The sequence below is a fragment of the Python bivittatus genome, unplaced genomic scaffold (assembly GCF_059951505.1).
Source record: "Python bivittatus isolate LINGU-HERP-01145 unplaced genomic scaffold, Pbiv_v1 ctg000980_np1212, whole genome shotgun sequence".
Lineage (NCBI taxonomy): Eukaryota > Metazoa > Chordata > Lepidosauria > Squamata > Pythonidae > Python > Python bivittatus.
The window spans coordinates 28,302,142-28,318,383 of NW_028277125.1; the positions used below are offsets into that span (position 1 = coordinate 28,302,142).

Sequence of the window (16,242 nt, forward strand, 5' to 3'; positions counted from 1 at the left end):
GATTATGCTTCCAAGTTCCACACTTTTTAATATGAAACTTTTAAATACATTATCTTATAGGGACAAATAACTTACACATTTTACAATGTTAAAAGGTTTAATTATGCGTGGAGAAGGTACATACTTTGAAAAGGCAATCAATTCAATTTCATCTTAAAGTACTATGGAAACAAGTATTTATCAATACCTAAAGAAATAATGATAAACAATACCTAAATAAAAACAATGCACCATCAATTATTTATTAACTAATAACTTCATTTTGAGAAAAAGTAGCAATATTTCAAGCTGAAATTACCTGTATTAATAATCATAGACCTATAAGCCCTAAATAATTCCTAAATTAATGAACTGTGTTCATATTAAATATTTAGATACATTCTTAAATACTGCAGCTAAGTTCCTGATGGAACATTTTTAAAGACCAACAAACCAGTAAACTAACACAAAAATTTCAGATCTAAGTCCCTGTGTAGACATAAATAAATAAGATGGATTTTGCCACACTGTGACTTCTTCCTTCTTTCACAGAGAAAGCATACCGTTAGTTGTGTAACATTTCAAACAACTTCAGTGCAATAACCGGAAGCAATTTTATTTGCCTATTCTTTGGACTACCCAGTCCTGCTGGCAGAGGGGGCAACGGTTGTTCTGTTTCACCCACAGTGACATGCAGCAATTGTGGAAGGAATGATTACACTCGCCCCAGACCACTAAAAGAAAAAGAAAAGCAAACTTGAGACTGCAGTTTAGAAATCATTTATGAGAATATGTAATTCAAAGTATAAACACTGCCCTAAAGAATGGTAAACATTCATAAATTAAAAAGAATTACTGTACATTTTTCAGTGTAGAGATGTCAAGCCAGTACTTTTCATGTTCTTGATCCTACAGTATCGTACAGTTAATATATTTGAGCAATTAATATGAACTACATGTGCAGTGCTCATAAGCCTTCATGAACCTGAGCACTCCCCTTTTCTGCTTCTTCCCCTATAACTAGAATGAAGAATAAAGCATGATTCTGATAATTTTTTCAGATTCCTGACTTCTTATAAAGTATCAACAGTTTGTTTAAAGTAAATCTAACTAGCTAAATAAGCCACATTCATTGTTTAATGAATCTGGAATTTATTTTAAATCATGATGTTTTGTTAGTTGCTAAGGTATCATTTGAAAAGGATGAGATAGGAACATCAAAACCTGATGCTTCAGTCATTAAAAAATACATGTGGACAACATTTACAATCCTGACACTATGAGTCTTGTACGGTTAGGGTTTCTACTTCTGGGTAAGACTGCACCCTTTGTAAATAATTTCCCCATTGTCACAGGAAGTGTGGGGGAAGAGGCAGTACTACCATGCACCTTTTGGTCTTCCTCACATATTATTTTCTTTTTTACATCTGAGGTAGCCATGTATGCAATACTAAATCAATACATGTGAATTCTTTTATCATACCTATTGGATATCTAACTGCATTGTAGGAAGACTCTGGGCTCATTTTCAAACTCTAAAAAAATCCATGAATGAATTATTTTTCAAGTGTCCTACCATAAACTAACAAATCAAGCAGTAAAATGAATCAATTTCAGTAGGAAAAAATTAAGTATATACTTAATATCTTCACTGATGAGAACTTAAAACTATTTTAACCTAAATTTGCTAGTTCCTCCATTTTTTAAAATGTTCCACCTGTGATCCATATAAATGATGCTGAACTTATCTTTTAACATAACCATCCCCTCCAATAATAATACAAAAACAGGAATCATGAAACTTCCTCAGCCAAAGAAAATAAGTTATGAAACCAAATCATTCTCTTTAATTTAAAATGCTTAACTGTTTCAACAAACCTTTTTAAAAACAAAAAATAGATACAGGGAAAGAAGTGGCAACTGTTATTTTTCTAATTAAATACTAATATAACATATACCCATACGTAAAGGATTAACCTAATATTTCCAAGTATTTTATACAACATATTCAAGAGAAGCTTTACTGAGACATATTTACTTGAAGCTTTAAAAAGCACCCCACTAAGATAAAGCCTTTTAATGAATAACAACATTATGTACTCACAACATACCAACACAATCTTCTTGTTTGTTTTCAGCTTGACATCTAAGACAGGCATCTAGATGTAAACAAGAGCAAGATTATGTTTTGGATGCAATTTTAATAACTGGTTTTCTAAAGAATCTACAATTCACTAAAAAAACATTTATGGACTATGCATACCATATTATGAAGTAATTTATAACTTAACTCACCCTAAAACATGCCCTTCTATTCATTCAGCTTCATCCACACCATGAAAATCTTACTTCTTTCAACTAAATAGCAGTTAGCTTTTAAAAACTAGTAGAATTTGTAGGAAGAGAATAATGGATATTTGATAAGATTCTGCATGTCTCTTATGCTTCATGAATGAGGTAGCAATTCTCACTTTTTATCAGGATGTGCTATGTTACTGAAGAGTTATGAATGAGCAGTTATAAGAAAGCATAAAAGCCTGATTAAAATAAACAAAAGTAGATGGCTTTTCCCCCCTTCCTTTCCTTATTTTTACCTACAGGATTATATAGAGAAATATACTATGTGCCTCAACAAATATTAATTCTATACCAATTCTTAGATTATTATCACTTCCAAAAGTACCATGGATTAAACATATTGGGGCAAATACATACACCTGTGGTGCACACACTCTATACAACAAGGCTGATTATGTAAGGAAATCATACATTTTGGATTACCTAAATTCACCCTAGAGATAGAAAATGTGACTTTTGACTCCAGAGTATTGATTAGGATGTTCCACGTAAGATAAAATGTCACTCATGGAGTTATTTTTGAAAATATTTTATGAATCAGTATGAAATTGAACAAAAAATCTGGAGGAGTCTGGTAGCCCCTTTTCTAAATTTTATTAAAAGGCATACATTTTGTGAGCTGCAGCTCACTTCCATTATACAACAGAGTATGCTTTTAAATAAGATTTGGAAAAGGGTCTCGTATAGACTAACACAGCTTTCTTCCTACAATGAAACTGAACAGTCTCAATCAGCTATATAATTTTGCATTTTTCTGACATTGTTGAAAGATAAGCATATTCTGGTGAAGGCAAATAACTATCAGTCACGTTGCACTCTGGCCATTCAAAGACCTAGCTGTTTGTATGCTTCAATTACTCAGTACACACAAATTCAGAACCCCCCCACCTATATTTAATTGAATTACAATTTACTTAATTAATTAATCAATTTTTGTATAGTATGACAGACTGAACCATAAACTAATCATACAGATGGGATCCCCACAGCTTAGTTTGGGGTGTTGTGCAAATATAGCTAATATGCTCAAACCGTACCACTACCATCTCCCTGTGGAAATATAAAGTTTACACACCCACATAACAAGAGGGAGGAATAGACTAAAATGGAAATGAATGCATGCAACTTAAAGAATCCTCCATAAAAAGATACTGAAAGGAAAAGGAGTTCTTAATAAAAATCTGATCCATGAGAATCCACCCCAAACTGTCATCACATCTATCTGCACTGGCAAGTCACAATTCAGTTCGATCTACATGGACCGAGCACTGCAGTTATGAATTCCACAATTTCAGGTGCTGTTGTGTTAAAACATGCATTTGAGGCCTGTCCTCATGATTTTTATATGCCACCATGTTAATCACATTAACACTTACTCATTCATTTCATATGCAGATTTAGTAAGAATTATGTCTGTTATAACATACCTTTAAAGCGTTTTGTTACATGAATTAATTACATGAATATGAAGCACTGGCTTCGTGATAATGCCTCTATTAGGGGCTTTTCAAAGACCCAACTAAACACTGTACTGTATGTATGAAGGATATCTCAATACTCAAAATACATTTTTAAAAAGAGGTGGGGGTTGGTGCCATTGGTTTACAACGTTTCTCAGCTACCACCTGAACTCAGGAACCTTCTGCTATGCTGGGTAGGAAATAGACTCCCCACCCCTAATTTAAATCTAACTTTATACAGTACATCCCTTAAAATCATATAAGAAGGCATAACAATCGCCCAAACGTAGCCTGGTTTTTCTCCCAGCTGCACTAAATTGAGGAGGAAAAAGAAAGAACGAGGCAGTACAACAAAAAGAAGCGCTCATAACCAAAGAGATGATCCGGGAAGGAAAGCAGCCTGGAAAGGAGATCCCCACCGACCCCTCTGAACTAAGGCTGCGCGTCGAAAGCGCCTGGCGGCGCCCAAAGGCCTCCCTCGTTAAGGCCGCCGGGCAGCAGAGAAGGGCCGCTCTTTCGTCAACTCCCAGCAGAGGAGCAGGCTAAAGCCGCGGGCCCCGCCGCCCCCGAGACACGGACGGCGGGAAGACCACGGAAGACGACCCGGGGGCGGAGGAGGAAGAGGACTTGGCCCGGCGAGGCCCACCCCGGCGAGGTTGGGTGACGGGATGGGGCCTTCGTTTCCGACCGAGCCTGCCTGCCGCCGCCGCCCTGCTTACCCATGACCTGCACCCGGCAGATGGCGCAGGTGTCGCACTCGACATCCCAGCTCCACATGGCCACGGCGTTCCACTTCTTCAGCGAGAACATCTTGTCGGCGCCACCCGCCTTGGCGCCGGAAGAACCCAAGTGAGAAGCAGAAACGCCGGGCTCGTCTCCGTCCTCCGCGTCGGCCATGGCTGGGGGCGGGAGGAGGCGGCGGCGAAGGCGGCCTGGCTGCCCCGCCCGGCTCTTCCGACGCAGCTCCGGCCCCCCCCAGCGGCAGACCGAGGAGCCCCGGACCACTCGGGTGCGGGTGGGCCGACCTCGGTGCAGGCAACGTTGAGGGGGCAGCCCGGCGAGAGGGCAGATCTGCGAGGAGTTATTTGCCCTAGAAGAGCGAGGGTATAGCGGCGTCTTAAATACAGCAGTGTGGGGGCCGGATGAGATTACGTTAGTTTTCCTAAACTGGATGGTAACACCTATGTGGATTTGCAGCGCTGAATACGGGGCTGTTCAGTAAGTAGTTGAATCTGGTCATTTAAGACCCATTCGAGGTTCACATACTGTACTTTTGCCACACACAAATAGGTAGCTTTGGATCGTATTCCTCAATAAATAAATGAACAAGTGTAATGCTTTGGACTCCTTTGTTAAATTGGGTTCTCTTTATCTGGTTTTAGCACGTGTGTGGAGAACAGATCACGTTTTAGGTCATTTTTATGCAGAAATATTGAAAATTCAAAAGGGTTCACAAACTTTTAAGCACCAGGCATGGGAGAGAAGAAAGTGAATGCTTTTGTGATTAGGCTTGCAAACAGGATCCTAATGCCAGATCCCAAAGCCAGCAGTGGCTTCTATTGAAGAGAGAGTAGCTTCAATCAAGTTTCTCTGAAGTGGCAGCATGAGTGCACATTTGTTCAGTATTGTACTTTGTCATCATTGAAACTGGGTGTTTTTGAGAAACTCTGAATTAGATAGTCTTGGTGATAACTTTGTTCTCCAGCTGATGCAATTCCTGCAGGAAGGGAGCATGGCCTTGGCCACTACATGAAAGGGGTCTGGTGGGCACACACACATTCCTTCATTGCCAAAATACTCTTATTCATAGCGAGTGAAAAGTTTTGGTGAAACAGGTAAAGCAGAACTGTAATCAATAGGCATGCACATATCTCTTCGTAGGCTTCTTAGGGACTGAATATGAAGCTGTCTTCCTCTGCCTGCTAGATTTTCAGAGTCTTTTAGGGTACAGTCAGGGAAATGATCCACTCTTATAGTCTTCTTTTTCACTGTCAGCTCAGGAGAAAATTCTCATACTACACTTCTTTACGGGTAACAGAACATTCTGAATGAGAAATGATTCTGCAATGATTTTCCCTTTCTTGCACCCAGCAGCAAAAATCCCAGGCTCATCAGTTGTCACTCCCATCTAACCTAATTTAAAGGAGTGTATGAGATCTCTTTTCTGCTTTGTGTTGGAGAGAAGAGGCACCTGAGTTCCAACCATTTGCAATTGATGTTTTTGGTGAGACTTTCTGCCCATCCAGATCACGCTGCCCAAGGGAGTCATGAGAAGCCCCATACTCATGTTTGTACAGAAACATGCAAAGAGACTCATGTAAGGAGACCTCTGATTCTAGGAATATATGAGAATTCTCATACATCTGACATCACAGCTCTTTAGGTAGAAATTTTACAAGCACCAACTGAAGAAAATAATGGCTACTTTTGTCCACTGAGATCTTGCCAAGCAATTGTGAAAGCTATAGAGATGAATGGAAAAGAGACAGCAGTTCTGCTAAACATTTAGCATCTATTCATCCCTAGGTCCATAATTGCCATAATTCACTTAACATGACTAAGAATCATATCAAAAACTTAACTTGGATGAAATGCCTGCTGTCAGGCCTAGCCCAAGGAACTCCAAGAGACCATGCAAATTCAGTCCAGCAGTGTTTATTAGCTACAACCTCTAGCAAGAATCTTCCCAGACTGAAACCCCAGCTCCCAAGTAATGCCAGCCACAACATTGTGAATTCCTCAGGGAGGTGCCAGTCTCATCCTCTTATATTTCCCACGCGCCTCAGGAGATGAAAGAAAATGTTTTTCTTCCTGAGCCTGGCCTTCATAATTCCATTCCATCACACCTGCCTACATTCAAATGTATGGTACATAGTTTTAATAATATCTTGCAAACTTACTGCTATTTAGATGCATATTTCAGGTAAAGTAAATTAAAGTTAACAAGATGCCAGTGAGACTATTTAGAGGTGATGTACTCTTATATCAGAAAAAAATCATCCCATCAAAACATTGTCAGTTGTCCTGATTTGTATTCTTAGCAATTCAATAAGATCTGAGAGGATGGGCATACTCTGAGTCTCTTTAGTTAAGGAATGTTATGTTGTGGGATCACAGAGGCATGCCTTCTCTGTAGCCATACTTGCCCTCTGGAACGCCATTCCTCCAGAAGTCCATTTGGTCCCATCCCTGCACTGCTTTAGAAAGGCATTGAAAAACTGGCTTTTTGAACAGATCACTGGCTGAGATCTTTTGTGATCCCACTGAGCTATCACTGATGAGGGATGACTGAAACTGTATTTTTCCATGGCATTGTTTAATCTTTATACCTTTTCTATTTTGATTGTTTTTATTAAGTCTTAATGTACACTGTCTTGAGTCTTTCTGATTTGGTGTCCACATAAGTCTAATAAAGACTTGAACCAGCTGCTTGGTCATTCTGTCTCTCTCTCTTTTTTTTTTTTAATGCTGCAGATATGTAACAGTTGGCCTAGGCACTTGGTCTACAGTATATACTGCTCCACTTCTCATTAAAAAATGATCAGCCATAGAATTACATAAACAGAATAAACTACAGGAAGGAGGAGGATGGTTAAGGCTTCTTCCTGTCTACTTTTCTGGTGCCTTTCAAAATTCTAAACTTTCTCAAGGGAGAAAGTATGTAGTTTATATTCCAATCACGACTCAATTATTTATATGAAACATAGTGAAAAGAGTAAGTGCTGTCCTTGTAAACATTCTCCTTTATTACAAAACATGTCATTCTGTTTTAGGACAAGTAAGTCTGAATTAGAATTTTAGGAAACCTTTTCTCATCCAAAGGAACATAAGAGCCTAGCTTTGAATGAACAAAGAACATAGGGCTCATAGAGGTATGTGATTTTTTCAGTGTATTGTTTACGCATCTATAAATAATATGTGAGCAACAAACCACTTAAACATAGAATAATTTAGAAGAGCATAACTTGCAATGCAATGTATTTTTTTCAGGCAGTTATATATGTATCCTTAGTCTATTAAATGAAGCCTATAAATGTTAAATATCATGAAACTATGGTAAACTGTAATGTAACAGATCATTTTCATAACTGGAACATGATGTATCTAGAACATTATGTTTCTTAACATATACATCATGAGGATATTAATCTTCAATCTAATTTTGTCAGAAAGTGCATATAGACTTTACAATCACTTGGTTGCTTGTAAAAATATCTGAGCAGATTCTAATGAGCTATTGTAATAGCATATTGGGTGTTGAAGATTAACCCACCATGTCAAAAAACAAATAAAATCATACAAGTAGATAATGATTGCTACACATTTATTTTTATCAGCTGAAAATTCTAGTCCAGCAGTTGAGGTGTGTGTTCAGTGCACTAAAGAGATTGACATTTCTAGCACTAATAATCAGTTTAAAGGGAAGACTGACTGAATCAAGAGTCTTCTTCCATCTCCAGTTTATTCTAATTTTACTACCTGGATGAAATATATGCCACACCTGTTCACACAAATGCTGATTCTCTTGTTAGTCTGGGATGCATTACAGTGGTACCTCTAGTTACGAACTTAATCCGTTCCGTGATTCTGGTTGCAACTCGAGTTGGTCGCAACTCGAGGTAAATTTTCCCATAAGGTTCAATGTAAATACGGTTAATCTGTTCCACCCTCCGAATTTGGTCACACCACGAGGCAAATTTCCCCATAAGGTTCAATGTAAATACGGCTAATCCGCCCTCCGAATTTGGTCGCACCACGAGGCAAATTTCCCCCATAAGGTTCAATGTAAATATAGTGGTACCTCAAGTTACGAACGCCCCTCCTTACAAATTTTTCGAGATACGACCAGCTCCGGCCCCAAAAATTCACCTCGACTTGCAAACTCCGCCTCAAGTTATGAACCGGATCCGCGGCCATTTTCCCTGCTGCCACGCGGTCGCGGCTTCCTGTGGGCAAGATCGCGGTAGCAAGGAGATGTTCGGTGAGGCTTGTGGTGTGTTTTGTGGCGTTTGGAAGGTGTTTGGTGTGCTTGTCAGTATGGCTCCAAAGAAAATGCAGAGCAGGCTTGGCAAGAATAAGGCTTTAAAGAAAAAAGTGACGATCGAACTTAAGAAGGACATTATAGAAAAGCACGATCGTGGTATTCGTGTGACTGATCTGGCCTTGGAGTACAAGATGGCGAAGTCGACCATCTCGACTATTTTCATGTTTTTGTGGTTTAAAAATAAAATGCATATGTTTCAGAACTGTTTAACTGTATGTACAGTGGTACCTCTAGTTACGAACTTAATCCGTTCCGTGACTCTGGTCGCAACTCGAGTTGGTCGCAACTTGAAGTAAATTTCCCCCATAAGGTTCAATGTAAATACATACAGAGCTGGTTGTATATTGAAAAATTCGTAAGGAAGAGCGTTCGTAACTCGAGGTACCACTGTATTTTTATCTTTGCTTTTATGGATTGTTGTGAGCCACCTAGAATAATTATATGAGATAGGCAGCCATGTAAGTTCTGTAAATAAATAAAATAAATAAATGGATCTAGCTATATCCTTCCTTTCAAATTATTTCCTAGAATAATGGAAGAATGAGAGACCATAGAGACAATGAGCTATAAACCCATGCAGACTTCTCTGATTTTTTTAAAATAAAGATGGCTGGAGCTTGTTGCAAGGTTTTCATCAGTCATTGTCATGCAAAAATAGAGCTGAAAGATGTACATTAGCTGCCATGGACATCATACAGATAAGAGCGGAGCTTCACTACTGGGCACAATTCCTGCCAAAGATTCAAAACTTCCACATAATTGGTTTCATATACTGTATTTTAATTCTTAAATGATGAACGTTTAGTGAAATTGTTGAACATTTAATGGATTTAGCATCTGATATTAAAGTTCTCCAATCAGTGGAATTGTACTTGAAATCTAAAGGGCAGCAGATTATAAAGCACTGTTCTTGTGCATAGTAAGTAAATCTACACTTCTAATGTAATTTTATTATTAAAAAATAATTTACATGAGTGCATAAGATATCTTCAAGGATGAGGTAAACTGAGTGATGTACATCAAATGATTTGCTTTCCTTTCTTATCCAAGGCTGTTTGTATGCTAAGCTATAAGCCATAAAAAATCTCACAGGACCATCTTAAACCAACTTAATCTCATCCTCCTTAGAAGGTATGGCCCTTAGCTGAAAATAGTTGCCTGTCTAGGTTATTTTGTTATATTTGGACAAGCCAAAGTGTGATTTATGATTTTGGTATGCTTCTACAAATTACAGTTAAATTAACCATACTTCCCTGTTCAAATATAATGAAAAATTGTAGGTAGTTTAACCCAGAAATTGATTTTTCCCATCTTCTCATGGTCATGGTGGAGGAAAGGAAGAAAGGTGCCTATGGCCTATTTGCTATTGTTTATTTTCATAACATAGTTTTACTAACAACATATCCATAGCTTGGCATTAATTCCAAACCTGTTCAATGTAACAAGAGTTTCAAATTCTTAACAAAACTTCTAAAATGCCAGTTTGGATTACATGTGTCACTAATATTAACCCACCAGTAAGTCCTAAATCAAAACAGTTTAGACTAGTTGCATTCATAGCAATGCAGCAGGTAAAAGGTTTCCCTCTAATTCAGAAGGTGGTCTTCTGGCACAATTATATCCACATCTGTAAAGAGATGATCTTCATTGTCTGTAAGGAATGTCTATTGTTTTGCTAAAATATACAGTGATCCAGTCAGTGTCGGAATTTTCTATTTTTGTTTGTTCTAATTTAGCTTGGCTTTACAGAGCTATATATGAAAAGGCTTAGAGCCTCATTAATTTACACTGAAATTGGAACAGTGTAATCCCATGTTTACCTTTTTGTCCCATGAGGCTTGTCTTGTCTTGTCTTGTCTCAGGACTATGATTTATGAAAATACCGAGCTGCTGCAAAGAGAACTAGGACAATACATCATTTACCCGCCAACTGTTTCTGTCACCACAGCAAAGAGTCTGCTAAGATTTGCTAGTAATGAAAAACTCTTGAATTGAGAGAGAAAGGAACATTTCACAGGAGGGCATCATGCAGACTAATTTTTACCATGCTACCACATATTTCTACAGTATTTGTTTGGATTTAAAAAATGTGTAGACACTAAAGGCACTAAAACAATAAATAAAAGAAATAAAATACAACCAAAAATCCCCCTGCAACTGCTTTGAAACCTGGGTTTGGAAGAGGAACAGGGTACAGCTAGGGCCAAAAATCATGACCCAAGTCCAGAGCCCTCAAATGAGCATTCATAGAGTGACTAGTGCTGATGGGCAAAGGCAAAGAAACCTTGGTCAGCACCTGTTTGCCAAATCCACCAAGACTAGCCCTGCTATCTGTAGAAGTCTTTATATGTATTATTAAAACATAGCATAGACAAGGGGTGGTCACATGGGCACCAACATGGTAATACTTTAGAAATCCCTTCCTATAACAAAATGTACTCATTATGGTATTTGATTACAATTAGGCAGGTGAAGTAATCTTCATTTCATAGTAGTCAATAAATAACATGAAATGAAGGAAAGCTAACTCAGATGAAATCTTCATTCAACTGTAGGTAAAAAAACACTTTCAGAGTTCTGTATTTAGTTTGAATATATAATTTATCCTCTGAAGGGAGAAATATGTAAGGAAAACTGTGCTGCTGATACAAATTTTTGTTGAGAAAGCTGCGCTCTGCTTAGTCTGTAAGGTAGTGTGACCTGTGGTGAAATTACAACTGGGCCAGAATGTAGGTTCATATAGACAATATGAGTCCCTCAAGATATTGTGGATCCTTCTGGGCCAATTTTTAAGCAATAAGCCCAAGAAGTGACCCAAATCTATAATGAACGTCTTAGGGAAGGGAGGGGGGAAATCCCCATTTATTTTTGTGACTACTAAAGTCCCCTGATATTCCATAACCAAAATGTGATATCAAACCAATGAAAAGCATATGTTTTCCTATGTACTGTCAGTGGAAAACAAAGAAAGCTTAATGTAACTTTTGACTTTTCCCAGTAAAAATAATGCCTAATGAAAAATGTTTGCATAATTTATGGATTAAAATGTGATTAAAAATAAACTCAAAATGCATTTAAACACATTTTCTATTAAACAGGTTTACAAAGAGAAAAAAACTATTGATTATTATATTTTCCCTTTGCATGTCTGAAACATCCAATAATAGATAATGATGTTTTCAGATTTGAGTGCTAGCATATATTTTGTAAGTATTGCTCATTACATTCATGAAAACTATTTAAAATTACTTTGTGATATTTGTTATAGCCTAAAGTTTCTTTAGGCTGCGACTGAAGGAACAAAATAAATCCAAGATATCCAAGATAAATCAGACAGGCAAAGTCTTTCTAAATCTCTCTAATTCAGAGATTTAATACATGATTTATTATTTCTAATTTGTAAAATGGATAAATGGTGCATCCATCCAGCTGTAGGATGATAGCCTCAGAGCGTGAAAAAAAGTATTTATCAATGGTGTTGGTGGTTTGAAAGTATTTTTCTTTAATTCTGATATATCAAATGTGACAAACTCAACAAATTCAGTAGTGAGAAGGTTCAAATTTAACAATGAACATAATTTTATACATATAATTAATCTTTAACACAAACACCCACTATTGCTTCTCCTAACCTTCTCTTATTCTTAAATTGTTAACATAGACTCTATAATTAATTAAAAGCCTCCCTGGAATAAAATGTATGCTTTTGCTACAGTGTTGTTTGTTAAACCTTTAGCAGTGTCAGCCATTTCTCAGTCAAAACACTCCGAAAATCATGAACTGGAAAACTTTTGTGGACAAAAGCTGTTTTTTTTGGGTTTTTTTAAGCTCGACTTCATAAAATCTCATGGGATGTGCTGATGATGTGGGGACATATCCCCAGGGGGAAAAACCAAAAAATGTTGGCCTTGGAGAGGTGGGAGGCGAAAGCAAAATAGATGAGTTTTGCTTAGAGGATTAACACATATCTTAAGGCTCATTTCTACAAGAAATCTGTTTAAAGAGTTACCAAAATAGTGTCCCACTAATGCAAATAACAAAATGCATCAGATTTTCCTCTATCCTGTCTGGAACTAATGGAACTTCCATTAGCTAGATTTAGAACAGGATCTGGTAGAACAAATTATCTTCCATTTATAAGAACATCCCAAATACAGAGTTCTTTGACATGGGATAAACACAGGGATCTTTGAAAACTCTATTTCCTAAATTCCTGTCACTTATTTCAATATTCAAAGTACCAGGGAGCTAGGGACCTCTTACAGAGAGGATTTGTGGTGGTTGTTGTTGACTTAGGCAGTTTTGGCAAAAGAATGAATTCCTGGCTACAATATTCCCCATCCAGTTCTTCCCCTGAATAGGCTCCTTTAAGATACTAGGAAAATAGCTTTTCTCCTTTAACCTGAAAATTTTATATTTTCCATCTGTGTATTATTTTAAAGCTTCAGTGTCTTTGGTGCCCAGACTATTAATAATTTATAATCCAGTTATAACCCAGCTCTGAGCTGCTTGGTTAGACGAAGTTAGAATGAAAGCATACAATATTAGAACATGGCTAATATAGGAAAAAGGTGCTTATTATTACTTATGTGTAATTTTCATACTACAGAATTGCAGACCTATTCCCATAACACACTTAACTGGAACAGTGGAGGCATAATGTGGGGCTATACAAAAATCAGGACACCCACTGAAATCTTTGCTGCTATCTAGAAATTGTCTAGAATTTTGCCACCTACATCTTGTCAACCTAGTTAGTGTTCAGAAAGTGGTCAATCAACCCAAGAACTAAACCCAACAGGTTTAAATGTATACCTAAATCAAATCTCCCCAGCCAGTCTTTACTTATTTAAATATATCATATTTTAAACATTTTACAGGTGACTCTAAACCTACAAGGTGTGTAGAAACTAGAGGATTGAATTTAATTCCCTAGAATTTCTGTCCCAATTGATATTGTTTAATCTGAATAGTTCTTAGTAAAAGTGTAAGAGAATTGCAGCCAGGTTTCCTGATATGGTAACCACATTTATAAGTACAATCCAGGAAACAGAATCCATTAAAACGTTTTTATTAACATGTAATGTATTGAACATAGCATCTCTAATTAACTACAATAAACGTTTCATATACTGGGAAGAAACTGGACATACAGTGCATTCGGAAAGTATTCAGGCCCCCTTTCACTTTTTTCAATTTTGTTATGTTGCAGCCTGATACTACAATAGTTCAAATTCATTTTTTTTCTCATTAATCTACACTCAGTACCCCATAATGACAAAGTGAAAACAGAATTTTAGAAATGTCTGTAAATTTATTAAAAAGGAAAAACTGAAACATCACATTGATATAAGTATTCAGACCCTTTGCAACAACACTTGAAATTTAGCTCAGGTGCCTCCCATTTCTCTTGATGGTTGCTGAGCTGTTTCTACACCTTGATTGGAGTCCACCTGTGGTAAATTAAATTGATTGGACATGATTTGGAAAGGCACACACCTCTCTGGAGGCCTCACAGCTGACAATGCATACTGTATCAGAGCAAAAGCCATGAGGTCAAAGGAACTGCCTGCAGGGCTCAGAGACAGGATTATTGCAAGGCACAGGTCTGGGGAAGGCTACAAAAAAAAGTTCTACTGCACTGAAGGTTCCCTAGAGCACAGTGGCCTCCATAATTCTCAAATGGAAGAAGTTTGGTACAACCAGGACTCTTCCAAGAGCTGGTTGCCCGGCCAAACTGGGCAATTGGGGGAGAAGAGCCTTAGTAAGAGAGGTGACCAAGAACCCGATGACTGAGCTCCAGAGATCCTGTGTGGAGATGGGACAAAGTTCCAGAAGGACAACCATCACTGCAGCCCTCCACCGATCTGGAATTTATGGCAGAGTGGCTAGACGGAAGCCTCTCCTCAGTGCAAAACAAGTGAAAGCCCACTTGGAGTTTGCAAAAAAGCACCTGAAGGAGTCTCAGACTGTGAGGAACAAGATTCTCTGGTCTAATGAAACCAAGATTGAACTGTTTGGCCTCAATTCTAAATGTTATGTCTGGAGGAAACCAGGCACTGCTCATCACCTGCCCAATACCATCCCAACAGTGAAGCATGGTGGGGGCAGCATCATGCTGTGGGGGTGTTTTTCAGCAGCAGGGACTGGGAGACTGGTCAGGGTTGAGGGAAAGCTGAATGGAGCAAAGTACGGAGATATCCTCAATGAAAACCTGTTCCACAGCACTCAGGACCTTAGACTGGGCCGAAGGTTCACCTTCCAACATGAAAACGATCCTAAGCACACAGCCAAGACAACACAGGAATCGCTTAGGGACAACTCTGTGAATGTCCTAGAGTGGCCCAGCCAGAGCCCTGACTTGAACCCTATTGAACATCTCTGGAGAGACCCGAAAATGGCTGTCCACCGATGGTCCCCATCCAACCTGATTGAGCTTGAGAGGATCTGCAAAAAAGAATGGCAGAAAATCCCACAATCCAGGTGTGCAAAGCTTGTCGTGTCATACCGAAAAAGACTCGAGGCTGTAATTGCTGCCAAAGGTACTTCAACAAAGTACTGAGTAAAGGGTCTGAATACTTAAGTGCATGTGATAATTTCAGTTTTTCCTTTTTAATAAATTTACAGACATTTCTAAACTTCTGTTTTCACTTTGTCATTATGGGGTACTGAGTGTAGATTAATGAGAAAAAAAATGAATTTGAACTATTGTAGTATCAGGCTGCAACATAACAAAATTGAAAAAGGTGAATACTTTCTGAATGCACTATAAGAGAAGCTATGCAGATCCTCCCCAACCCACACCCCATTAATTAGATAGCCCCACACATTAATCAAGTAATGATAGAGAGCAAGAAACAATCTTTTTATATATTCATTAAGACTAAGGAAACCATATTTGAGCCGCCAAATATGTATGGCCAATAGTGGATGCATCCATTTAATCCCTCAAGGACAGTGCACAAACAGTTTGGCATTGCTTTTTTTATAGGAATTATTTTCAGCTTTGCAGTGTGTGCATGTATCTGTGTATTCAAATATCAGTTTATAAGCTGTCCATCTTGCCAGTTGTGATTCTGGGCTGCAAATATAAGATTAACAATCAGTAGGACAGAAGAAAAATAAAATGTATCCCAGAGCTCGGGTATTTCCTGGTGTTTTCATCCAAGTATTTAGCCAGATTCAGCTCTACTTAGCAGTTTTCAAGCTCAGCCAGTCAACCGGGTGTGGCCACTCAACTGGATGAAATATAGCCACTCACAAATTTCCCCCTCAGTAGTAGTTTGTGATAAACAGTTTTGAGGATAAGAAATGATGAAGATCCACAAATTTAAATCTCTCCCACTCACTCTGCTGTACTTTTTTAGACTGCAACACTTATGAAAAAGGCAGGGAATAAAA

The 16,242-nt window shown here is 38.0% G+C and overlaps 1 protein-coding gene across 2 annotated transcripts; it reads right to left on the reverse strand.

The window, feature by feature from the left end:
• Positions 1 to 2: 2 nt before the first annotated feature.
• On the reverse strand, positions 3 to 4,862 carry RNF7 (ring finger protein 7). Of its 2 annotated transcripts, none has more exons than XM_007434303.4 (3): positions 4,524 to 4,862; positions 2,091 to 2,138; positions 3 to 713 (listed from the first exon to the last, which is right to left on the reverse strand). In XM_007434303.4, exons 1-3 carry the CDS (start codon positions 4,692 to 4,694, stop codon positions 657 to 659), a joined length of 276 nt encoding a protein of 91 aa, XP_007434365.1. In that variant the 5' UTR covers positions 4,695 to 4,862; the 3' UTR covers positions 3 to 656. The 2 variants fall into 2 exon arrangements, with proteins under 2 accessions (XP_007434365.1, XP_007434364.1); XM_007434302.4 differs by having other exon boundaries at positions 4,517 to 4,862.
• Between the last annotated feature and the right edge of the window lie 11,380 nt (positions 4,863 to 16,242).